Genomic DNA, 22444 nt, shown 5'->3' with positions numbered 1-22444 from the left:
ATTTGGTATTATGTACATTGTACATTCATAAGTAAATGTGGCATCCTTGAGGATAAAGTATTTGGCTGCTGGCCAAAAGGTCTTGGGTTCAAAACAAATCTTCAAAGTGCAAGGTAGCCTAAGCCCCACATGAAATTGATATGGGCTTTGAAAGGAACATGCATCTCCTCTGCATGTTTTTTTTATTGAATTGCGTTAATTGCAGGTTTTCCTAAGTTTTTCAAAATCCCCCTTTATATACATATGCAACAGGATGTGTGACACACTCACTCACGCATATAAATTCCAGACCACTTCCAAAAGAGCTGAGAGCTGAAATGTAGCACACAGGTAGAGGACCGGAAATGATCCAGAGGAAGATTCCAAAAACCGGAAGTTTCTGTCACTCAACATAGTTATGACATTAAAATGGCAGAAATTTTGCGCTTTCTTGGGACGGGATTTCAGATTTTATTTAAATGCTCCCAAAGTGCGAGTGCCATATAGTCCAAGAGGTTGTTGTAAATTATGAAAGCTATTAAATCTGGCAACCCACTCTTGTAATTTTTCTAGGACATTTTTAAGCAAATTGATGGGAAAAGGTGTCCAAATGTAGATTTTACAGAAAATTTTTTATTTCTTTCAGTGCATTCTGCACCCCTCGGCATAATTTAGTGATATCGACAAAAAAAACAATACATAATTATGTATGCCTGCAATGTCCTAAACTGTATGTAAGTAACAGTTTGTTTTCATCACCCTTGGTGAACATGATAAAAATTAAACGATCTTCAAGTATCACTGACATTAATACACATAAAATTAACCAAATAACCAGGTTTTTAAGGACATATACAACCACTAATGAAATACATGAAAAGAAAAAAATATGAAAACAGCACTTCATCCACCCACATACTGCCAAATTCCAGCATTGGCATGCAGCAAGACAATACCAAAAGCCAAAATCAAAGCAGCTCACTCTCATCAAGGAAAGGCAAATTGAGGCAGGCTATTGGAGTATCAAGGCATGGTGTACGCAGAATAACCACAGAAGGCTTTGGAGAGTAAAACACTAACTAGTAAACAACAGTACACAATAGTAATTGGTTAGCAACTATGTACAGACCTGCTCCTCTAGAGTCCTTCCACTTTCGTCATTCACTGACCGTCCACTCACTTGCGTGAACAGCTCTTGCGCAGATTTTGCTTCCTTTACACCCTTCCTTCGAAAAAACTGAAAAACAAAAACTCATGTTTACAATGTTACCCTCCGATCACTTAACAAGTTCATTATCACTCTCTCTCTCTAACCTCCTAGTTACCCTTTCTACAAGGGGAAATGAACACATTTTATGCGAAAGTTAAGCAATATTGTAGCCGTTGCCATTTGGCTCGGTTCATGGTGTATTAAAGAGGCGTTTACGAGGTAGGGAAGGCTTGCGTAAATTATGAAGGGTCGAATAAATATTGTAAAGTGTTATTTAATTTTGTGTAAATGCTCATGTAATTTTGTGTAAATGTGTGTGTGAATGTGAAGTGATGAATGAATGACTAGATTTTGTATTTTTCCATCCCCCACCCCTCCCTCGATTCTTCCGTCTACGAAGTGGAAAGTTCCGGTGTCTTTGTGATTTGTAGCATGTTTCTCCCCACCCCACTGTGAAGCCGGAACACCTGCGTATGGAGATGATGAAATCCTCCAACCCCGCCCTCCACAGAAACCCCCCCTCCCCTACGGAAGAATAGCCGAAAAAACCCGATGCCTGGGGTTTTTCCGTTCACTCATCCCCCCTCCCAGAAAGTGGCTATAGAAGCGGAATGCGGACGACATGCAGAAGACTATTCTGCTGGAGAAATTGGCTGAAGGCTCTGCTCAGCGAACCACCCGTCCTGTGAGGAGAGATAAAGAGAGAGAGGCAGCCCAGCGTGGAAAAAGACGCGAGATTTAAACGGCGATGACTTTGGAAAGAGGAGATAAGACGGTATCTTCCTAGCACTCGCAGCAGAAGACGTCAATCCACGGCGCCAACAAAGGAGTTCTCTCATCCCACAGCGATCCTAGTCGCAATATCGAGCCAGCCGAGGAAATCTTCTCCACCAGCAAATCAGTGAGAGCGATAAGTACTCTAGCCACCAATATCCCCAAATTTCAACAGAATCAGAAGAGCCCCACTCCCCATTCCCCTCTCTCTTCCATTCAAGAGAAGAAGAACAGTGATATTCTCCCGTACATTTTTTTTATATATTTTTTAAGTTCCCCCGTGTCCCCGTGTGTGTGTGAATGGTTCATTGTAGTTAGTAGGACAATAAGTGATAATTTGGAATTGGCGTTTGTCATTTTTCAAGCATTTTTATAATATTTCACGCCAACAATTGTAATCAGGGTTTATTTTCTTTTCTGTCATTTATTAATTGATGTTACAAGGTACCTAATTGGCCAGTAGCAGTAGTTTAATTTGTGTTATTCAAAGAGTCATTTATTTATGTATTTTGTGGAACATTTCCCAATTGAAGTGCTCATTAAACGTGTTGTTGGAATTGTAAACTGTTACGTAAGCCTTCATTATTTCGTACGCGCCAGCCTCCATTCAGCAAGTGAACCTACCCCAACTTATTTTTCCATTTCCTTCCCACCCCCTCCATTTCCCCTAGCCATCGAACCACGACTCGCTAACCTTGAGCAATCCCTCTAAACTATCCTCCCCCACCCCTCTGAAAGTGAGACCCGGACGGACGGCGGACCGGTGGGTTACAATATCAAAGCCATATTTTACCAACAAGCAGACATCGTGAGATCAATTTTTGGGATCTGAATGCCCATGTTATTCTCTGAATCTATGTAATCGTTTCGTAAACCGGCAATGTAGAAAAAGAGTTGCACTTTCTTCCCCTTAGGCCCGGGTTCAAGAGATACACGCAAATAAAGTTTTGTCATGCAATTACTTCTCTTGCGCAAGTCCATTTTATTACATAGTGCCGTGGCTGAGTGGCTTGAGGCAAGCACCTAGAGTTTATTAATGGCACAGGCATCCCGTAACTTCCACAAGGGTACCGTATAAGCGTATGTAAGAGGCCCACACGTGTAAGAGGCGCACCCCTATTTTGAGGATCGAAGCTATAAAGAAAAATATTTTGCTCCATTTTTTTTCCTATCGTGCGGTGTTGCAGAGGTATGCCCGGAATTTCGACAGTTATCGAAATTTCCTCTTTCAGTACTATTTGAAAAAGGAAATTTTGATAACTGCGGCGGTAATAGCGGCATAAGAGGGAGTAGAAAGAGTTCCGATCCTGTCTTCGCATACACCATCGCTCTACGTTGCGTGTCCTACTCAAGAACAATTTTGTTTAAAAGCTCTCGCAGGAGTATTGCAATAGCATTGCAGCCGTGGAAAATTTTAAGGCAAAACACGACAGGCACATAGCATGAACCTTCCCAAGAGATTGGACAACAATCGGGGCAATCTTAGCGCCGTAGGATAATAACTACGTCGTAGATTTAAGGCCCCTTGCACACAAACCGATTTTGGACGGCCGGTAAAACATCGGCCGTCCACATTCCAATAGTGAACAATGGGCGAGCATTTGAGCTTGCACACGTACCGACCACGCGCCGGCACCGGTATAATGCCGGTTATCTGCCGGCCATTGTCACTGTGGATCGCTGGCTCAAAAACATAGCAACTTGTCGTTTGACCAGTAAAAATCCGGCTTGTGTGCAAGCATCGCTTCGCCGGTAAAATATCGGCCGATATTTTACCGGTCCAAAATCGGTGTGTGTGCAAGGAGCCTAACGGCACTACACTCGGCCCTCCATCAGCCAATGCCTCTGCCGTTTTTTTCCTTTCCGAGACCCCAAAGGAAAATAGGAAAACATGAAGTTACAGGGGAACAATGGAAACGTGTTTCATCCCTACCCCGTCTCACCAACTGACCTTGATCCATCTCCCAGTTTATGGAGGACAAATGCCAGATGAGTCATCTGAGCCCGAAGATATATTTCAATAGATAGCAAGGCTTTCAATAATTGTATGACACGCACGAGGTTCAAAAAAAAGAAAGATCTAACGCGACGCATATCTGACAGAATTTAAGTTTTTTAAGCTCTAATTGTTTGACACAAAGATTTATAGTTACAACAAGGCTACTAATATTCAAAACAGTCCAAACAGGACAATTTCGGAAGAAACAAGCGTAGCATAAGCACATTCAAACAAGACGAGACGGACTGGAAACTTTAGGCAACGCAAACTGCGTCTATCACATTGCTGCGCCTTCGCCCCTTCGCTTTAAAGGCAACGACGTCACATGCAAGATCGGACGTGTTCTTCCCTTGCTCCTTCGCTCATAGCCTCGTAGCTTGAAATATGGAGGGGAGGGAGCGCACTCCTTCCCCTCGACCTCTCCTTCAGCGCTCTTCACTTATAAGCATTTCCGATTTCTTCTATCCACCATTTAGTCCAGCAATGAACACACTTGTTCGAATTTTTTAAACCGCAGGTTTTGACACCAATATAATTTTCAGTTGCAAAAATCCTCATATAAGCGTCTGAAGATGATTTTTGAAAAATCGGGTGCTCAGCATAATGGAAATTGCTCGGCAAGACAGATGTTGACTATTAACCAGGTATGTCCTTCAAAACTACGCGTTTCCATACGTTTGATAAGCGATTACTTTATTCAGTATAAATGCCGCGGGATGCCCACTCGTGGCAGTAAATTTAGCGCGCGCTCCGGAGCGAATCTTCCCGCGCGATCTTTTCAATGTTCACCTCTGGGGTACTGACGTGACGGCACGATGCTTGCAAGAAATTCAAACAGGAGCATTTTAAAAATACGTCACTAAGGTGGAAACTCCCCTGCCTGCCGCTTTATTTTGACCCAGGGTTTCAGATGACTGACTCACGCTGAAAACCAAGGCCACTCAGTTCCCCTTGGACTTGCGACCGGGGGTGGGGAGGGGGGGAAGATAAAAAGTTTGTGTAAGAGGCGCACCCCTATTTTCGGCTGCAATGTCTGGGAAAAAAGGTGCGCCTCTTACACGCGCTTATACGGTAATTATTTAATTACAAAACGTTTTTGTCGCTTGAAATCACATTTTGGTCTATTTAAAATACATTTGTTGAGAAAAACACCGAAATTGCGTGGATGTCACGGAAGGAATCATTGCATTGAGTGTCGTGATCATGGCCCTTATTTTGTGATTGTGAACTTGTGTGACATACTTTGCACTATCTATATGGAAGTGTTAATGTTTGCATTTTAATACCAATTGCGTGTTATTTCAAACAACTTTGCATTGATAAGACTTGGACAAAACACTATATCAGTGTTAATAATATAACGTTGAAGGTATGAAGATTTTCTCATGTTGAAATGAAATATTTGTAGTTTTATGATGAATAATTCATTAAATGTTTCCTTGTTTCGTGCAATCATTCTTTTTATTTGCCCATTTCTTCCAATGGAATACACAGTACATACCTACTCAGTGCTCATATAATAAAAAACCTATATTTAAGTCCCGTACTGTGTTTGGTTAGTATGGTGCAGGAAATTCAGCTTTAATTGAAACGGAAGTTTTGTGCACCGGTTACGACGTCAAAGAGTGTGAGGATTTAAGTGATGCCATTTGCATTCTTTTGAAATATGGTAGCAAAATGCTTTTTCTATTCCGGCGTTGCTGTCTGATGCTCGCAAGGGTACTTACAAAGGTAGGAGAGTTATTTTCATGGTAAATCCCATTCTCAGATGCTAAGTGTGCTACCTATATTTTGCCCTTTAGAAAATGCTATTCATGCAAACACTCACCGATGTAACATTTTCACAGTCTCTAAGCAGAAAAGGCAAGGCATGGGGGTGGGAAGTCGCCTCCACAGCTTGAGCAACATCAATTATGATGCACCGCTCTTCCTTGGACTGCCAGAGCACGTTGTACTCGGAGAGATCACAGTGGACCAATTCCGCATCCCGATACATTTTTACCATTGCCTGAAAAGCAAATGAAGGACCAAGTAAATAAATGCGACAAAAAACTATGTACATATTACCTTTATGGATCAGTGATAAAAAACACACTGTCTGTGGAATGGGACGTTAAGCCGTGTTCCTCTCGGTGCCTTCAGTTGAGAGCAGGCTAATGCTGATGCAGTTTTACACCCTTCCTTCCCTATCCGACTATCACGCAGCATGAGAATAAACTAAAATGGTAAACTTCCACATAATTTTATTTACTTAAGTACCAACCCAGTTTCCACACGTAGTGTCATTATAAAGGTACAAATTTGGCTTTCCTCGTTCTATATGTACCGTCCAGCAAGAGAAGGGTGGGGTGGAAAGGATAGCAAGGGGGGGTGGGGGAGAGTTTGACTTAAAAGATGGGTAATTACTAGGGATGGGTCGAATAGTAGATTTCTCGAATTCGAATATCGAATTCGAATATCAAATCATTGCTCGAATATTCGAATATCTCGAATTTCGAATACCTCGAATACTAAACTATGAATGTGAAAATGTTTGACTAGGTCGCCTACGCAGCAGGAAACCCAAGATTTTGGTGAGTAATTGTGATTGCCTTTAAAGGATTCAAACAGGAATTTAGCTTATTAATGGTGTATTTAAATTTTATGTAAACAATAGGGTAGTTTCCTTCATTAAAGAAAACGAAAGGCATTGATTGTGATTCGTTACCTACCATTGGTATATTCATAATATACAAATTATTTGGTTCAAGAAATACTGGTCTAGACCAATGGCAATGGTCAATTTTATCCTCATTTTAAAAAAGCCAGATTGGCACCCATGTGATGCCACTCCACTTGACATGCATGAGGCACAGAGCTCAGGGAAACATGTCTAAATAATCACTTATTAAAACTGGCTAAGGTCGGAAAGTTTTCGTTTGATAAGGTAAGGTTTGCTAGGGTATCAGCGCTCAGAGCCTCGCCCAAGGTCACCTCACAAGGCGGGAGGGGGAAACAGAAATGCGTCACACGGACTTTTCCCTATCATTCCCACTAACGCGTCGCGTTTTCGCGCGCTTGAAAATTTTCACTTTTAATTTAATCGCGAAAAATAGATATCGTCCAATAAAAATCTAAAAGCGTTAAATACGTACTCCAGGAGTATTAATATTTCGATTTAGGCAATAAAAAAATAATAGTAAAGCACCCTATTTGAGCATTACGCCAAAATGCTAAGCCCCCGTCGTATTTCTTCCTATTTCCGGCATTTATTTTCCTGCGTAAAATGCTTTAATAAAGTCATAAATATGTCGTGTTTGATCTTATTCTTTCTTAAATTACGCGCATATTACTAATATTTCAATCCAATAATAGTGTAATAATAATTGCCGAAAGTCATTGTTAGACACCTTTCGGGCTAGTAGATGACTCATGCAGCAGTCGACCTCCAGAAAGGGGGAAATTCGAAGCAGGTAGGTAGAAAAAGGTCAGCTGGTGAGAAAAGGGGGTGGGTGCGAGACACGTTTTTATTTTTCTCGCGTAACTTGATATTTTTTTCGAAGCTAAGGTCTTCGTAATACGATCCCTGCGCGAGGTCAGATCTTTTGTTTGATATCGGAGAAGAGGAAATCGTCAGAGTGGGTGAGGCGAATGCTGAAGGGAGGATAGCAGATCGTGGGAAATGCGCCAATGTCACTATCCCACGGCACTGAGTACCTCCCTGTGGTAGTTTCATCTCCTGGGGAAGATTCAAAATAAGTGACTGTCGTTATTAGCTACAAAGGACACATGGTAAACACCTCGTCTTATTTTTATCAAAAGATGAATGCGGGAAAATGGTCACTGGGGGAGAAAGAGTGAAGGGTAAAACGCTATTCTATTATTTTCCGGTAACTTGATATTTTTCGGGGCTAAAGTCTTCGTAATACGATCCCTGCACGAGCTGGGACCTTTTGTTTGATTTCGGAGAAGAGGAAATTGTCAGATTGGGTGGGGTGAATGCTGAATGGAGGGAATAGCGGATCGTGGGAAATGCGCCTATGTTGCTATCCCACGGCATTGAGTTACTCCTGATGGGGGACACCTGGGATTCTCGGATTTTTTCACCCTATCAATTTCGATTCCCCACGTCGAACTCTTTTCACCGCTCTAACCCGCGAATTTGATATAGTTCGTCAGTTTGCCTAAAACGTCGCTGCATGCACTTAACGACTAGAGTTCTCATTTTTCTGAGTCAACTACCAATGACGTGCGAGCGAAAGCGTATGACGCGAAATTCAAAGTATTCGAGGTATTCGAGACGGTACCTTTGGCATAACTATTCGAGATCTCGAATATCGAATACTTTCTAGTATTCGAGTATTCGCGGATACTATTCGCACATCTCTAGTAATTACCATTTTAGTTTATTCTCATGAATATAAAACATTTCCACCAGGTATCGCCGGACACTGTGCATTAAATCATGGAGCAAATGACCTTAGCTTATGGCCGACTGCTCCACATGTCATACAATACCACCAGATGGAAGGTGAGGATATTCCTGGGTAACTAAATGCAGGAAGTCACTTTGCTCTTCTCACTTAATTCAAGTAATCATCCTGCTTTACCTCCAGTATAGTATAGATCCATTCAAAACTCTCATGCCACCTCTTCATAAGCAAGGGAAAAGAAAATAAGACAGCACATCATCTACCTAAATACATTCGTGAATTAATTGAATCTACAATAGATACCGTGTTTGACAGCATATAAGATTCACTGGCATTTGAAACGCACCCTTATTTAGAAGGCCACAAACAAGGAAAAAAATAATGCGTCGCCTTCTGTTCCGTCAAGAGCACTACTGATTCCCCACTTCTTTAAGGACTTAACAATTATTTCAGCCTTTATGTCCTTCAAAGATCTTTTTACCCACTCGCACACTAGAGAAATAGAGGGCCGCTTCATTCTACCTGAAGGTGTGAGGGCATGATGTGGCTCTCCTATCCACTTGTTCCATTGTTCTCACACTTTTTCCTTCAATGGCTAATTCACCGATACATCCAAAGGCTGCAATTGGCTAGTCAGTCCACCAGTAATGACAGCTATCTGGGTTTTTACTTCTCTTGTTTCATTCTTTATGGTTTCAGTTCTATTGGTGTTAAACTGATCCAAAACCAAAAGAGAGGGTTTTCTTAAGAGTCCACCAGGTTGCCTTGCCCATACATTCTGTAACCACAGTTTCAATCCAGCTTTGTCCATCCAGCCATTCAGATGAACATGAACAATTACACCCGTTGGAAGTTTTTCTTTTGGATGAGTTTTTGTTCTGAATATGAAAAACGGCAGTAGTTTTGTGTCATCAGCACAACATGTTAGAACTACTGTTTATCACGTTTTTTCATGACCTGTGGTTTTTATGGTTTTAGACCCTTTAATACTCACAGCCTAGTTGGATGGTACTATCATTTGCAAAAGTCTTGCAACAAATCAAGCGGCGCCACTTTCGCTCCACAAAGATTGTGCCCGGAAATTGTATGGTTTTCGGGTGTATGCAACAATCCAATACTAGTCTTCATGGTTCAATGCATGGAGAACAGGTCATTGGGTGGGTGAGGTATTTTGTCATCCTTTTCAGTCTCGGGATTTGACCGCTTCCATTTACGTGAAATTAATGTTCATGATATTCCCCCAAACACATTGTAGCATTTAATGCAGTACGAAAGATCGAAGGTAATTCCTCGGAGAGATTTTAAAAAGTTGGTAGCTTAGCTCTTTTTGAGTGATCTCAGCTCTTTTCAGAGAGCTGGAAATCACGAGTCGTTCACTGTGAACATGGCAGACTTTTGTTTACATCTATCGACTCGGGTTGATGTTTTAATACAATATCTACGACATATGATACGAGACAGCTTTGAAATTCCCAGTGTTTCATCGTATAAATATCTGAGCAAACACGTAAAATATGAATTAGTTAAGCTGATCGGCATTAATCGTGGCGTAATTAATAACAGAGTTCTCTGGCGTCCGTCAATCGGTAAAAATGTATTCCTTTCCACTTATTCAAAGTATGACTAGGAAAACTTAATTCCAGCTAAAAGTCCCATTTTTAATGATTGTCGGATTTCAACAGGTATTGTTTGATAATATGTTCTACTGCTGAATGGGGAACTTGCATGAATTTTTTTTATTTCATAGGCGGACAGAAAATTATTTTCTGAATACAACAAAGAAAACCGCATGTAAATGTGAGTTTTCGTTCACGAGATATTTAATGATAAATATAACGAATTTTAAAGCGCGGGAAAAACTCCCTCACCCCCCAAGCCACTGCCGACGAAGCCTCGATGACGTCAAAGGTGCCTAAACATCACGCGAAGCTATTGTTGTGATTGTTTGTAATAGTTGCCAGCAGTTGTGAGAGCTTCGTTTGTTAGACGTGTTGATTATTTTATATTTAAAGATAAATATCCGACGATAGAGGCTTGGAAGCCCTCGTATTTTGCACTATTTATAATATTAATATCTGAGTAAGGGCGTAAAATATAAAACTGTAGCAGTTAAACCAAAAATTTTATAATACCTAAATAACATCGTAGCAGGAGTCTGAGCCACGGCCATTGGAAGGGGGATACGTTAATTGTAAGTTGATGTTATCGACGGCATATCATTCATTTAAGTATGTAATTAGAACGATTTTGATGTTTACTGATGTCCGCTTAGCTTTTATATACAAATAACTTCATCCGTTTATTCGTAGGTACCGGAGAATTCGTGGTTTAGGACTGTCTGTGCTTGTATTATGGGGTGAATTCCAGTCAATGCAACTTTTGCTCGCTGATTGGAGACATCTTGGAACATTTTTGTGCCAAAATAGTGTTATTTTCAACGTGACATCTCCCGTTAAGCTACTGCTAATAATCACAGTGCCAGTGGTTGTAATGCACAAAGTTTGACAAGGTTGAAAAATATCGGCCAAGAGTTATCAGTGTTCCATCGTGATTGAATTGTAAAAAGTGCTATTACGCTATCGATAAATGTCTAACAGTAGTGTAAAAATTGTCAGCTAATCTCCGTTGTTCACCGTAGATATGACATTTCACGATCACGCTATTGAAATAAAAACTGTGTGTGAAGTTTGTTATTCCATTATTTCAACGAATAGTAGTGAGAAATGTCACTTGTGTGGGCTAATTTAAGGGTTTAAATCAGTGAATAAATAGTTGTATTCATCATAACGAGTTCTGTTATTGTAAGTTGTACGTGATGAATATAAGAATGTGATAGTGACATCCAGTTTTTGATAAGAGTATTTGCCTATTCCCCACTATATTTTTATGGTATATGCTAGAATATTGTTTATGGATTTACCTATATTATTGAAATAGGTTGTAGCTTGTGTGTGTGTGTTGGCAGCGGAACCGATTCGCGATCTCACATGTGGATTGTGTGCAGACTGTTTTGCTGTGAATTCGTACCGTAGGACGGATAGGACTACCTTCTCCGTTAATCCGGCGTTGCCAAATTCAACAGCACAGCTTACTCTAATGTCAACAGCACAGCTTACGATCGTTATCATCCAGTATTACAAGTTTCTTTTACAACTCGATTTGCCGCCGACGTATAGCAATAATTTGTCTTAACAAATTCCATGAGGGTCGTGGCATCAATTTTTGGTGTCCTAAAAAAAGGCTGGTGTCCTAACACCCCATGCCACACGCCTTTTAGGCGGCTTGCGGGGTATTATGTAGACGTAGATGAATTTCAGGTGTACTATTCAAACGAGTGGCAACGTTATCATCCATTTTTCTGATAACCAAAACAAACGAAGTGAAACGCTTGTACTTCATCATCCCGATGCCGCATTATTAATATCCTAAGAAATAATCTAGGCACAATAGCAATAGGAAAACTTGCCCAAGAATAACAGAACAAAATAAAATGACGATGAGCGGCTAAATACTCCCTCAAAACAAATTTTACACCATGCGCTCAGCGTATTTCCCTACTCCCTACGGTTGTTTAGGCACCTATGACGTCACGCCTGGCCTCGGCAACGCTCGGGTGTCTTCGCGCAGTGGTCGGCTCAGAGAAAATTTTCTCGATTTTAAATGCAATTTTTTTTATTTCTTTTGATGTTGAATGGAGAAACTGAAGGTATTTTTGCGACCTAATGTATCCATTTGACTTATTCAAAATAGTTTTTAGAGCAATCTACGACCCATGCAAGTTCCTCATTAGTGTGAATGTGAATAATAACTCTAAGCTGCTATGTCGTTGATGATTAAGTTATCTTATTTAGATGCAATCATTTACATATGCACTGATGAATTCGGGATACTGTAGGATACTTACTTAGCATTATTAATTGAATTATCTACTTGCATTAAGTAGGTTACATTGTATTAGGAAATGTGTTTGTTGGCAATACGTTTTATGTTTAAGGCATCAGTGGAACTGCAGCTCATTTCATAAAACCTTTCAAGTCGAGTAAGAGGGACGTAGGCAAATCCTAGCAGAATTACTGTTTTTAATAAATGCATACACTTGCTTCATTAGAAATACAAATACCGAGTTTGAAACATAATAACAAATAATAATAACTTAAAAAGACGATACCATACCGAAGTCGCAGGCGACAACATCATTACATTCCTATTGTATATACTAACCAGCCGAAACATAGAGTATGCGAAAGCCTCCGTGCTCAAGTTATAATCATATAAACGAATAAAAGACTAATATACCGAGTAAGTGATTATTTTGATCAAATTCGTTCAAGTGAGAAGCCGTAGAAGCACATGAAGGAGCTCAGTGTTACAATAACATCAAATAATCAAAATAACCGTTTAATGACCTTGAGATAGAAATAGCTCAGTGAAGTAACTTTTGGGCTGGTGATAGGAGGGGCCCGCGTTCAAGTCCATCCCGTGGACGAAAATTTTTTATCCTCCGCACAGCCGTATTTTATTTTAAAGTTTTTTTATTTTTGAAATTTATGTTAAGAGGGTACCAGCTGTTGATTTTTGAGCATTTTTTGCAGCTATTTCTAATTTAAATGACCGTGCGACGGGAATCATGCGTAGTTAGCGCGGTAGGACGAATCAATTGCGTTTTCTTGAAGGAACTTCAATCAGAATCACTGGTGAATGTAATTCCTAGTGCTATATGGTTTCCTTTACAGATCCGTAACTGCTCAACATTATTAACCTTTGGAATGAGAACTATCGTAATAATCTAAGGTTCCATATACGTAATTTCTTAAATAGATCAATTTTATCTGATTAAAAAGAAAATTATGAATGATATTTTGCAGCGATTATGCTGTCCGTTTATGTTGTATGCTGCCTATTTGTCATCAACTTGTCGCCATTTCCTACCAAGTTAATATCTCCAGTAAAGTTTTTCAGAACAATTTTACCCTTTTTCGTTTCGTAAATGAGCAGTGACGGAAACTTTTCTTAGAGATAGAAAAAGATATAAATTAAGTGAAGAATTTTACTTTTAAACTTTAGGCTTCAGTATTCTACAATCAGTGTTTTTTTAATACAGTAATTTTGTTGGAAAGGGACAGAATGTGAGACTAGCTGATCTACTAAGCACAATCCTAGGAATAACCTATGTAATGGTAATCCTTAATCGTGCACGCGCCACGGCGCTTATTTTTAAATATAGGAAAGACTTATCTTGAGGTGTTTATCAACTATGTTTCTAGTGCGTATTTTCTTCAAGCAAATTGTGGCATCAACATGTATATGATAGGGCTACAAATTGGCCCTATTTATGCTATTTTGGAAGTACGTGAGAATCACTTACGGCCAGCAAGTTTTACTCCAGGTAACCTACTTCCTCATCCCTGGCTGGTAAAGTTGGGATAAAGATGTAGGGCAAGACGAGGTGCAGGACCTTTTAGCTGACTAACTACGGCGCGGGAGCACCCGATTCAGCGTTAAGAGCTGATGGAGCGGCTAAATTATGCGCAAAGTATTTCCCTCCCTAAAAAAGGGCTAATATTGGTTTAAATTGACTTTTAATTTAATCTCTGTCCATTGTTGTTATTGGAAACCTTACCAATGGAGGCATTCATGGATAGGGAAAAGTCGCACTATTAAGTCACTCTTTAAGTTGATTGTCCTTAATAATATAATAATGACCGAAATATTAAAATCGAAACAATAACTAATTTATTATAACAAAAAGAAGATTAATGCGACATGATCACTAAATATGTTAGGGCTAGATATGTAATGTATGTCTCCTAGATATGTAAACAGTAAAAATAGAGACATTCTGCTAGCAACGATGAGGCCTAGCGATTTTTTTTGGCAATCAAAATTTCACTTTTTTCCGAAGAAACATTTCCATCGGTGTAAATATATTTATCCAATTAAAAAATTTATAATTAATGAAGAAGAAAGCTTATGGAGCTATCCATAGAGGTGGAGCTATCTATGGAGCTATCTTTATCAGCTTCAACCAACGTAAAGAACTATTTAATGCCAATCCATTAAATATGGTGGAGACGACAGAGTCGTGTTTTTTTTCGGAAAATTGCCAGTTAATTTTTTTTTCATTTATTAATTCTTCTATATCGAACAAATATTTCTACAACTTTATATAAAGTCTCCTGAACGACGTTGAATCCCTAAAAAAAGGGTTGCGAGTGAGTTGATTTCCGTGTTCCTAATGGCGAAATCGTGCCCCCAGCCGGCCTTTTGGGGTTTACCATTGGAAGCCAGGCATCATAGGTACCCACTCTTTTAACGGGTAAATATTTTCAATTATCTACTCCAGTCAACTACGGGTACAAAAATAATCTCAAACGCCGCGACGACTTAACAACATCTACCCTCGTTTACTCAACTGAACATCGTAATTATTTCCTACGTCTCACTCCCGTGTCACGATGACCCGTTCGTGAGTCGTTCCCGAGCTACCATGAAGATTCATACCTCGATAGTGATCATTCAATCTTAATGGTGGCCAGAAATCGACAATGGAGCGAAAGTGGCGCCACTCGATTTGTTGCAAGGCTTTTGCAAATGATAGTACATCATATGTGAATAGAATTTCATCCATATTTCCTATTTGACTGAGCTAAAATGAAGTTTTCTTGTGTGCATTTATAACAAACCTATATAATGCTAGCATTTTTTCTTCGTCTGCTGGCATTTTCTGAGCAATAGTTGTTTTTGTGCGCATTGATAAGCCTTACCTTTTCATGAACCTATACAGTCAAACCTCTTTAGAACAAACCTCTGTAGAAGACAAGTTCTCTATACAGCGAAAAAAAGTTACGGTCCCGATTTTCTTCCCATAAGTTATGTGTATTTTCATCCTCTGTACAACGAACCTCTGTACAGCAAAAATTTCTCTAGAACGAAATAAACTTTTGGCCCCGAGTCAATTATTTTACCTCTTTAAAGCGAAATAATGAAGTTTGTGATTACGTATCCTCCATTTCATTGATATCATTTGCGCTCGAGATAGACGCATTAATTTTTTTGAGAAGGGAGTACATATTTCAATTTTTTCCTCATCGCTGAATCCATGAATTTGTTTCCTTGAAATATGATTAATAATTTGGATGTGATTAAAGGTTGTGTTGATTGATCATTGTCGTTAACAAAGCACTATTACCTACATCTTTCATTTTATCATCGTCTGCATTTCGTTTTCACATGACGGCCGTCATGCAGAGGATCGATTATATAGGTATCGACGGAAACTATCGACCTATCGATTACTGACGATATTGGCTATTTCTGCGAAGTTTCACACGCCGAGTTAGCAGATGAAAGTCCTCGGAAGCAATAACTCTTTTAAAAGTGACGTTAAATATATTGTCAAGTCTCAGAATCTTCGTAGTAGTGAGCAAAAAGTTAAAAGGTACCATTAGCAGTCCATCAGAATGTGTTTTATGGTTAATTTTGGGGATCTTTATTAAATCTTACTCCAACTCGTAGGGACTTCACAGAATGCCACCAAAAAGAAAGCAATTCACTCTCGAGCAGAAAATTGCCATTTTAAAAGACGTTGACACGGGAATGAAGAAATTGGACGTGGCCAAGAAGTACGACATATCGCCGTCTTCATTGACAACAATTTTAAAAAAGAGAAACAAAATAGAAAAAAGCACCATGTTCAACGCTGTGAATCCCATGAGGAAGCGATTACGGGCCGCAACTTACGACAAGGTTGATGAAGCAACATTTAAATGGTTTTTACAAATACGAAGTTTGAATATCCCTGTCACTGGAACTCTAATTTGCCAGAAAGCCAAGCAATTGGCCGTGACTTTAGGTGAAGACGGATTTTGCGCATCACAAGGCTGGCTTGAAAAGTTTCGCACTCGCCACAATATTTTGTGCAAGGGAATATCAGGAGAAGAGATGTCTGCACCGGCTGATGCCATTGCTCAGTGGCAGAGTGGAAAATTAAAGGAGATTATGGCGAGTTTTCCCCCGAAAAATATATTCAACGCCGACGAGACGGCTTTAATGTATCGGCTGCTACCTGAGAGGACAATGGCTGTAAAAACAGATAAATGTAAAGGTGGGAAAAAGGCAAAAGATCGCATCACTGTCCTTCTCTGCTGTCATGCAGATGGGACTGAGATGCTATGACCCTTAGTGATTGGAAAGGCGAGAAACCCACGTTGCTTTAAAAACATTAGAAGTTTACCAGCAGATTACAAGGCGAACAAAAAAGCATGGATGACTTCTGAATTATTTCAGCAGTGGGTTTTAGAAATTGACGTGAAAATGAAAGCACAAAAGAGAAAGATTGCTCTTTTATTAGACAACTGTTCGGCTCACAACTCTTGTGATATAAATAGGCTTACAAATGTGAAGTTGTATTTATTCCCTCCGAACTGCACTTCCTGCCTGCAACCTTTAGATATGGTTATTATTCGATCTTTTAAATCGAATTACAGATCAAGGATGCTGCATCGAATCATAATTAATATTGAGAGGAAAATGGACAACCCTTATTTTATTAACTTAAAACAAGGGATTGAAATGGCTACTGGTGGCTGGTGGAGTGTGACTCCACAAACAATAAGGAAATGTTGGAGAAAGGCAGGCTTTGACTTCAATAAAGAAGAAGAAACTGAAGCAGGTCCCAGTATAAGCAGTAATTACATTGGCATTGATGCAGTCTGGGAGGAGTATATTTTGAGAGCAGGAGTGCAAACTGATGTGACTGCAGATGATTTTGTATCTGCTGATGAGGACGTGCCAGTATTTCCTGAAGTAACAGATGAGGATATTTTACAGGAAGTTATGGAAAATGATTCATCTGAGAGTGATAAGGATGAAGGTAACCCTGAGAGAGAAATTACTACAAATGAGGCCCTTGCATACATTGAAGCCCTGCAGAAATTTTTTCCCAGAGAGATATACCTGTTGAGCATTTAGTCTCTCTTGATCAACTGCGGCATGTTTGTGTGAGATGGTCCTTGGAAGGAAAGCGAACCCTTCAGAAAAAATTACCAGATTACTTTAAATAAGTTTTATTTTAATTTTGAGAGCATCGGCCATCTAAATTCTAATTAGTTCTATTTATGTTGATAGTGGGATATGTTATTATTTATATGCAAAAAGTCAATTTGCTGTTTGTTAATTACTATCCTTTTGTTTGCACAGTTTTGTGTCTGCTAAAGAGCATTTCAGTTACTTGTTTTTAAGCTTTCTCTAGTTTTACAAATTCCATAAATTTCATGGAATGCCCACATATTGTGATATTATCTTTAATATTTTATAATGCTCATCACTGGCTGTTACCAGGAAGACTGGGATATATCTTCTTTAATTTAAGAGTTACCTGAAGTTGTAACATATTATTATTTATAAAGAATTCTTCAATTTTGTGAGTGAAATAAAGAAAGTTATTTGTTAATGCCATAAATAACTAAAAATATCAATTACCCTTGTTCCTAAATGTGCTCCTGTCTAATCATTGTATGATTGAGTTCAATTAGTGATTCGCTTTAAGTTCTTGCTATTCCAATGAGGCCATATCAAATTTTTACATTTTTAAAGTAAATTTGACAAATTTTACCATATTTATGTAGGTAACATATCTTATTTAAGTGAATTTATAAATAGATATCAGTCCTTTATTTGCTACAAAGCTTTTCAGTACATTAAAATGGGTCATAACATCTGTAAAAGGGATACCTCTGTATAACAAAAACCTCTATACAACAAAAATTTTTCTTGGTCCCAAGAATTTCGTTATAAAGAGGTTTGACTGTACCACTAGCCCTAGAAAAGTTCTGATTCCCATGTTTTTCTGCAAATCCTTTGGCCTCATTGATTATCATTCAGGTTGAAACATCTATCCCAGAATTCCTCTTATCTATCACCCACATTTTTACGGCATATGTCTATACACTTCAATACAGTGGATGTTACACTTCGATCTATGATTATTACCGCATGATTTTTTCGGTTCTCAGTACCGGTCTGGTTCTCCCCATCGGTTCTCGACACTTAGCTCCAAGGATGTACTCTTATTATCTGAATTAATGGCAAATTTAAATGAACAACTGCAAGAAGTGAATGAAAATAATTTCACTAAAGACATAAATTAGCAGGAAAGCTCTGTAAAAAAAACTTAAGGTCGTCTTCATAATTTCATTGGCCAAGTAAAAAAGTTTAAATAACATGTTGTTAAAGAATGCATGATCGACCAATATATCACATTACATCAGGCAGCCACTGGTTCATTCTCCAGGTTTTGATTTCAAAAATTCAACATTTTTACCCAATCTATTCATCTTTTGGCAGAAATATTGCCTGCGGTACATCAGGATCAATAGTGAAACTCCCCCAACTTCTGGTGGCATCATCCATTAATTTGTTGTAACTAGTGAGCCAGTTCAAAATATAATCTGTATTCTTCAATGTAACTTAAATTGTTATTTTAATTGACAACTTTTTGGCATGCTTCACTGTCACAAATCTTGTAACATCAACAATAAACTGCTAAACACGCTGGTAGAGTGACAACATGAATCACTTGAGTGGCCGCGAGCGAATGCAAAATTGTTATGCTATGTTGCATTCTGCAGGATAACCACACCTTTCGATGCCTTGAAAAGGTTTATCAACTTATAAGCAAGCTCTCTGAACGCATCTTGCTCCGATATCGAAGAATTACTGTATGTGTACATGATTCAACCATAAGACCACTCTCAGACAAAACGATTTTCCACAGGCCGCCGTTCACGGCACGGCACGGCACACAGCATTGCAGAGGGTCGTCTCTTCTGAAAGCCACCTGAATTTTACGTGAACAGCAGCCGGCAAAAAATCATTTCGTCTGAAAGCGGCCTAAATGTAGAATTGTCCGTATTTCACGCCGTAGACCTTCGGGCCGGATTAAAATGGGTGCCATGCTGTCAATGATGCGATTCGACTCATTTGAAGACGTCCATAGAGACCGATGGTAAGTTGAAAGAACGGCATCATGCCGTTCTGAGCCAGATCCATAGTACTGACTTCATGCGATCAGCTCTCGATACCAGTTCCACAGGCCAAGAAATGGCAGTACCGAGAACGGGGTACCGGAACCAACCCATCTCTAGTTGAGACCAAAGAGGTCATTAAAACCCACTTCAAAACAAGGTAGAATTCACTCCAGATTCACTTTCAATGATATTTTGGATTGTAATGAACCAATAATAATCACCTGATAACAAAACACAGACGCATCACCGGCAGTAAATGTGTTGATGCATTCTCTAGCATAAAAATCAAAATCACTTACCTCTACAATTTGATTGTAAGCTTTCACATATTGCTCTGGTTTGAGAATGGCATCTTTCAACTTGGGAGCTGCTCTATGCCGTTCACCATCCCCCACAAATGACAGAACCAATATGTGCTTTTTCAGGCACACTACATCTGGACATGGGATACCTAATGATGAGTAATGCGAATGGCATGATCAATTTCAAAAAGTTGTATCACACATAGACTCTTGTGAAATTATTTCATTTAAAATTTAATGCTTCCATATCAATACTCATTACATTAATAACATTGCACAGTGATGGAAAAATTAATGCAACATTCATTGGCGTCTGAATGCAGCCAGCTCAAGAACTCCTTGAGGACATCAGTCAGTGCTGCCATGCTCTGATGGAATATCCTATTTCCAGCAATATTTTTCATGTATTACATTGAAATAGCTTAAAATATGTTTGTACTTCCATTGAAAGGAAACACAAAGAAAAATGCTTTTGGCTTAACCAAAATGCCTATGCACAAATTGAACTTTGATTATTTCTTTTATATGGTTTATAAGGTGCCCGAAGCGATCATCAATTTGGTCATTACCTATTGTTCTTGTCAGATTTATGCTCAAAGGAAAGGTCTATGTAAATGGACCTTTTTGAACCTCATAATGACAGAAAACTTGAATTTTAATCACATATGATCCCTTCAAGTCCATATTTGAATTAGAAAAGAATTAAAAACTAGAGCTTGAATGTAATATGTAGGTCTTTAAGAGGTTTCCTTCAAATGTCTTAGAAAAATTCCATAATGAAACATAAAATAAGAACCAGAAAAAGTATTGACGATGACTTTTATCTATAGTCAAGTCAGTGAGACAACTTCAAAGACTACAAAAATGGATAAATTGTATTTCTAGAAAAATTTTTTCTGTTTTTATTAAACTATAATAAATATTTAATTTAGTTAGAACTCATAGACTGATACAATTTACACATAAATTTCAGCAATTGTCTATTTATTCTCGGATCAATTTATTCTGATACAAGTGGAATTTTTCACAGATCAAACCCGATCTTTCACTATCTTTTTTAAACCAAAGCACATACGTATGCTCTCTCTCTCTCCTCCATACAGTCACAACCAGTCTTCTCCTTCCTTGCATCTGAATGGTTTCCTGCAAAACTTATATTAAAAACGATTGAACTCATTTTGCTTCAATTTTCTTTCTACGTAATCATTTCCATCCATTGGCTCAGATAGCCAATCACAGTGCAGCTCCCATCCAGCCTACAGTATATAAGCGAGGCAGAAACCAACAGCCGACACCTTCGACCTGAAGACGCTGGCAGGATAGCCAGCGAAACTGTTGTCAACCAACAATCTGACGCGGAAGAAAACCCTGGAGAAATGCAGAGATCAAACCATCGCCGCGGAAACCTACGCTCTAACATTTCCATCAGTTCATCTTCAATGCACCTTTCAGCTAAGCAGCAATGTGTAAGTAAATGCCTAAAAGGCGAAATATTCAGCTATATATGATACAAATACTTCAATATTCATTGGGTGGCTTACTGGATAGATTTTTTGGAAATAAAATGGCAAAATCAAGGTTCTAGTCAAAAAACTCTATTGTGCCTCTTTACTGGATATCGAACATTGGAAATTCAACTAAAACTTGAAATGGGGGAGGGAGCAGAGGCCGTGACGCACTGCAAATGAGGCTAATGGTTAGGGACACTGTAGTGGGGCTGGACGACTCGGTAATGGTAGTCCAAATTAACTCTACAGTCAACTGCTAAAAGGATTATGCAAGGAAGGAGTTGAATTTCAACAAATAAATAAGCAATTACGAATATCATAGCCATGCAACATCCTCTGCACATATGTAATACTTGGTTCTGCAAAGTCTTTGAGATAAGAAAAATGTCCACATTGTGTGTGCAGCATCATCATCCAAAATTTAATACATGGAACCCAAGCCCCATAGCATAACACTTTACCCACCACACCAGCAGAACCTTTGCAATCTCCAGCAGTTTCAACGTCCAAAATGTCAGCCGTGTTCACAGATGTCCATTCTACAAGAGTAAAACTCCATTCTATGAAAGACGTAGGCATAACATGCACTGAAAAAATTCTTAGTTGGGTGTTACTGTGAAGCACATGATTCAACTTCCCTGGTATAAGGAGAATCTTTTTTGAGAATTACTGGTAGTAAGAGAACATTGTGAGGACAAAAGCTTGGAGGACAAATGCCATCAAATATTTCCTGAGCTGTGAGCAACCAATGACCTTTGCGTTAATTTTTTCCACCACTGTACTTAACAAGGGTAATTTTTTTTAAGGTCCAATCAGTCCAAAAATAAAACCACAGTGACAATCCCAATAAGCTCTTATCAAATGTGCTGTTTAGTGTCTATTATATGCCTGACGACACAATCACATTGAAAATGCTAGTCCTGAGGGCAAAGTGAACATGTAAACATGGCTACAGAAAATGAGTCTTTCACCAGGTTTGAATTGTGTACTGCTTTTATTTCTTCATGCAGAGGGGTGCAATACCACCAAATTCCATTGTCAAATGAGTAATGTGTACGATGACACCTTCATGAGCGACAACAAATTACAGCAAGATGTAAAGATCCTCATGATGCAAGTGGTTAGGGAAGTGCGCGAGCTTCAACCAATGATCTTGTCCAGAGAGTGGATCACCACGACAGCAATATTTTTGATGGGAAGTGGTCGATCGCCCTCCACACGCACTTGAAACGA

At 39.1% G+C, this 22444-nt stretch overlaps 2 protein-coding genes across 2 annotated transcripts in view; one reads left to right on the top strand and one right to left on the bottom strand.

Moving 5' to 3' along the window:
* Nucleotides 1-22444, bottom strand: part of LOC124167594 (serine/threonine-protein kinase RIO3) — a 56503-nt gene that overhangs the window by 9532 nt on the left and 24527 nt on the right. The window contains exons 9-11 of the mRNA XM_046545574.1: nucleotides 19701-19852; nucleotides 5791-5970; nucleotides 1109-1216 (exon numbers count right to left, since the gene is read on the bottom strand). Coding sequence (XP_046401530.1) covers nucleotides 1109-1216; nucleotides 5791-5970; nucleotides 19701-19852 — 440 coding nt within the window. The remainder of the gene's footprint in view (nucleotides 1-1108; nucleotides 1217-5790; nucleotides 5971-19700; nucleotides 19853-22444) is intronic.
* LOC124167595 (tigger transposable element-derived protein 6-like) lies at nucleotides 15337-16609 on the top strand. The gene has a single exon (XM_046545575.1). The coding sequence runs from the start codon at nucleotides 15902-15904 to the stop codon at nucleotides 16547-16549; it is 648 nt and encodes a 215-aa protein (XP_046401531.1). The 5' UTR covers nucleotides 15337-15901; the 3' UTR covers nucleotides 16550-16609.

Source organism: Ischnura elegans, chromosome 11 (assembly GCF_921293095.1).
Source record: "Ischnura elegans chromosome 11, ioIscEleg1.1, whole genome shotgun sequence".
Classification (NCBI taxonomy): Eukaryota; Metazoa; Arthropoda; class Insecta; order Odonata; family Coenagrionidae; genus Ischnura; species Ischnura elegans.
The sequence above is the reverse complement of the archived record's forward strand: the minus strand, read 5'-3'. Positions and strand labels throughout refer to the sequence as shown.

Coding starts and splice junctions, on each gene's coding strand:
- LOC124167595 (XM_046545575.1), top strand. CDS start 15,902: ATGCCACCAAAAAGAAAGCAATTCACTCTCGAGCAGAAAATTGCCATT.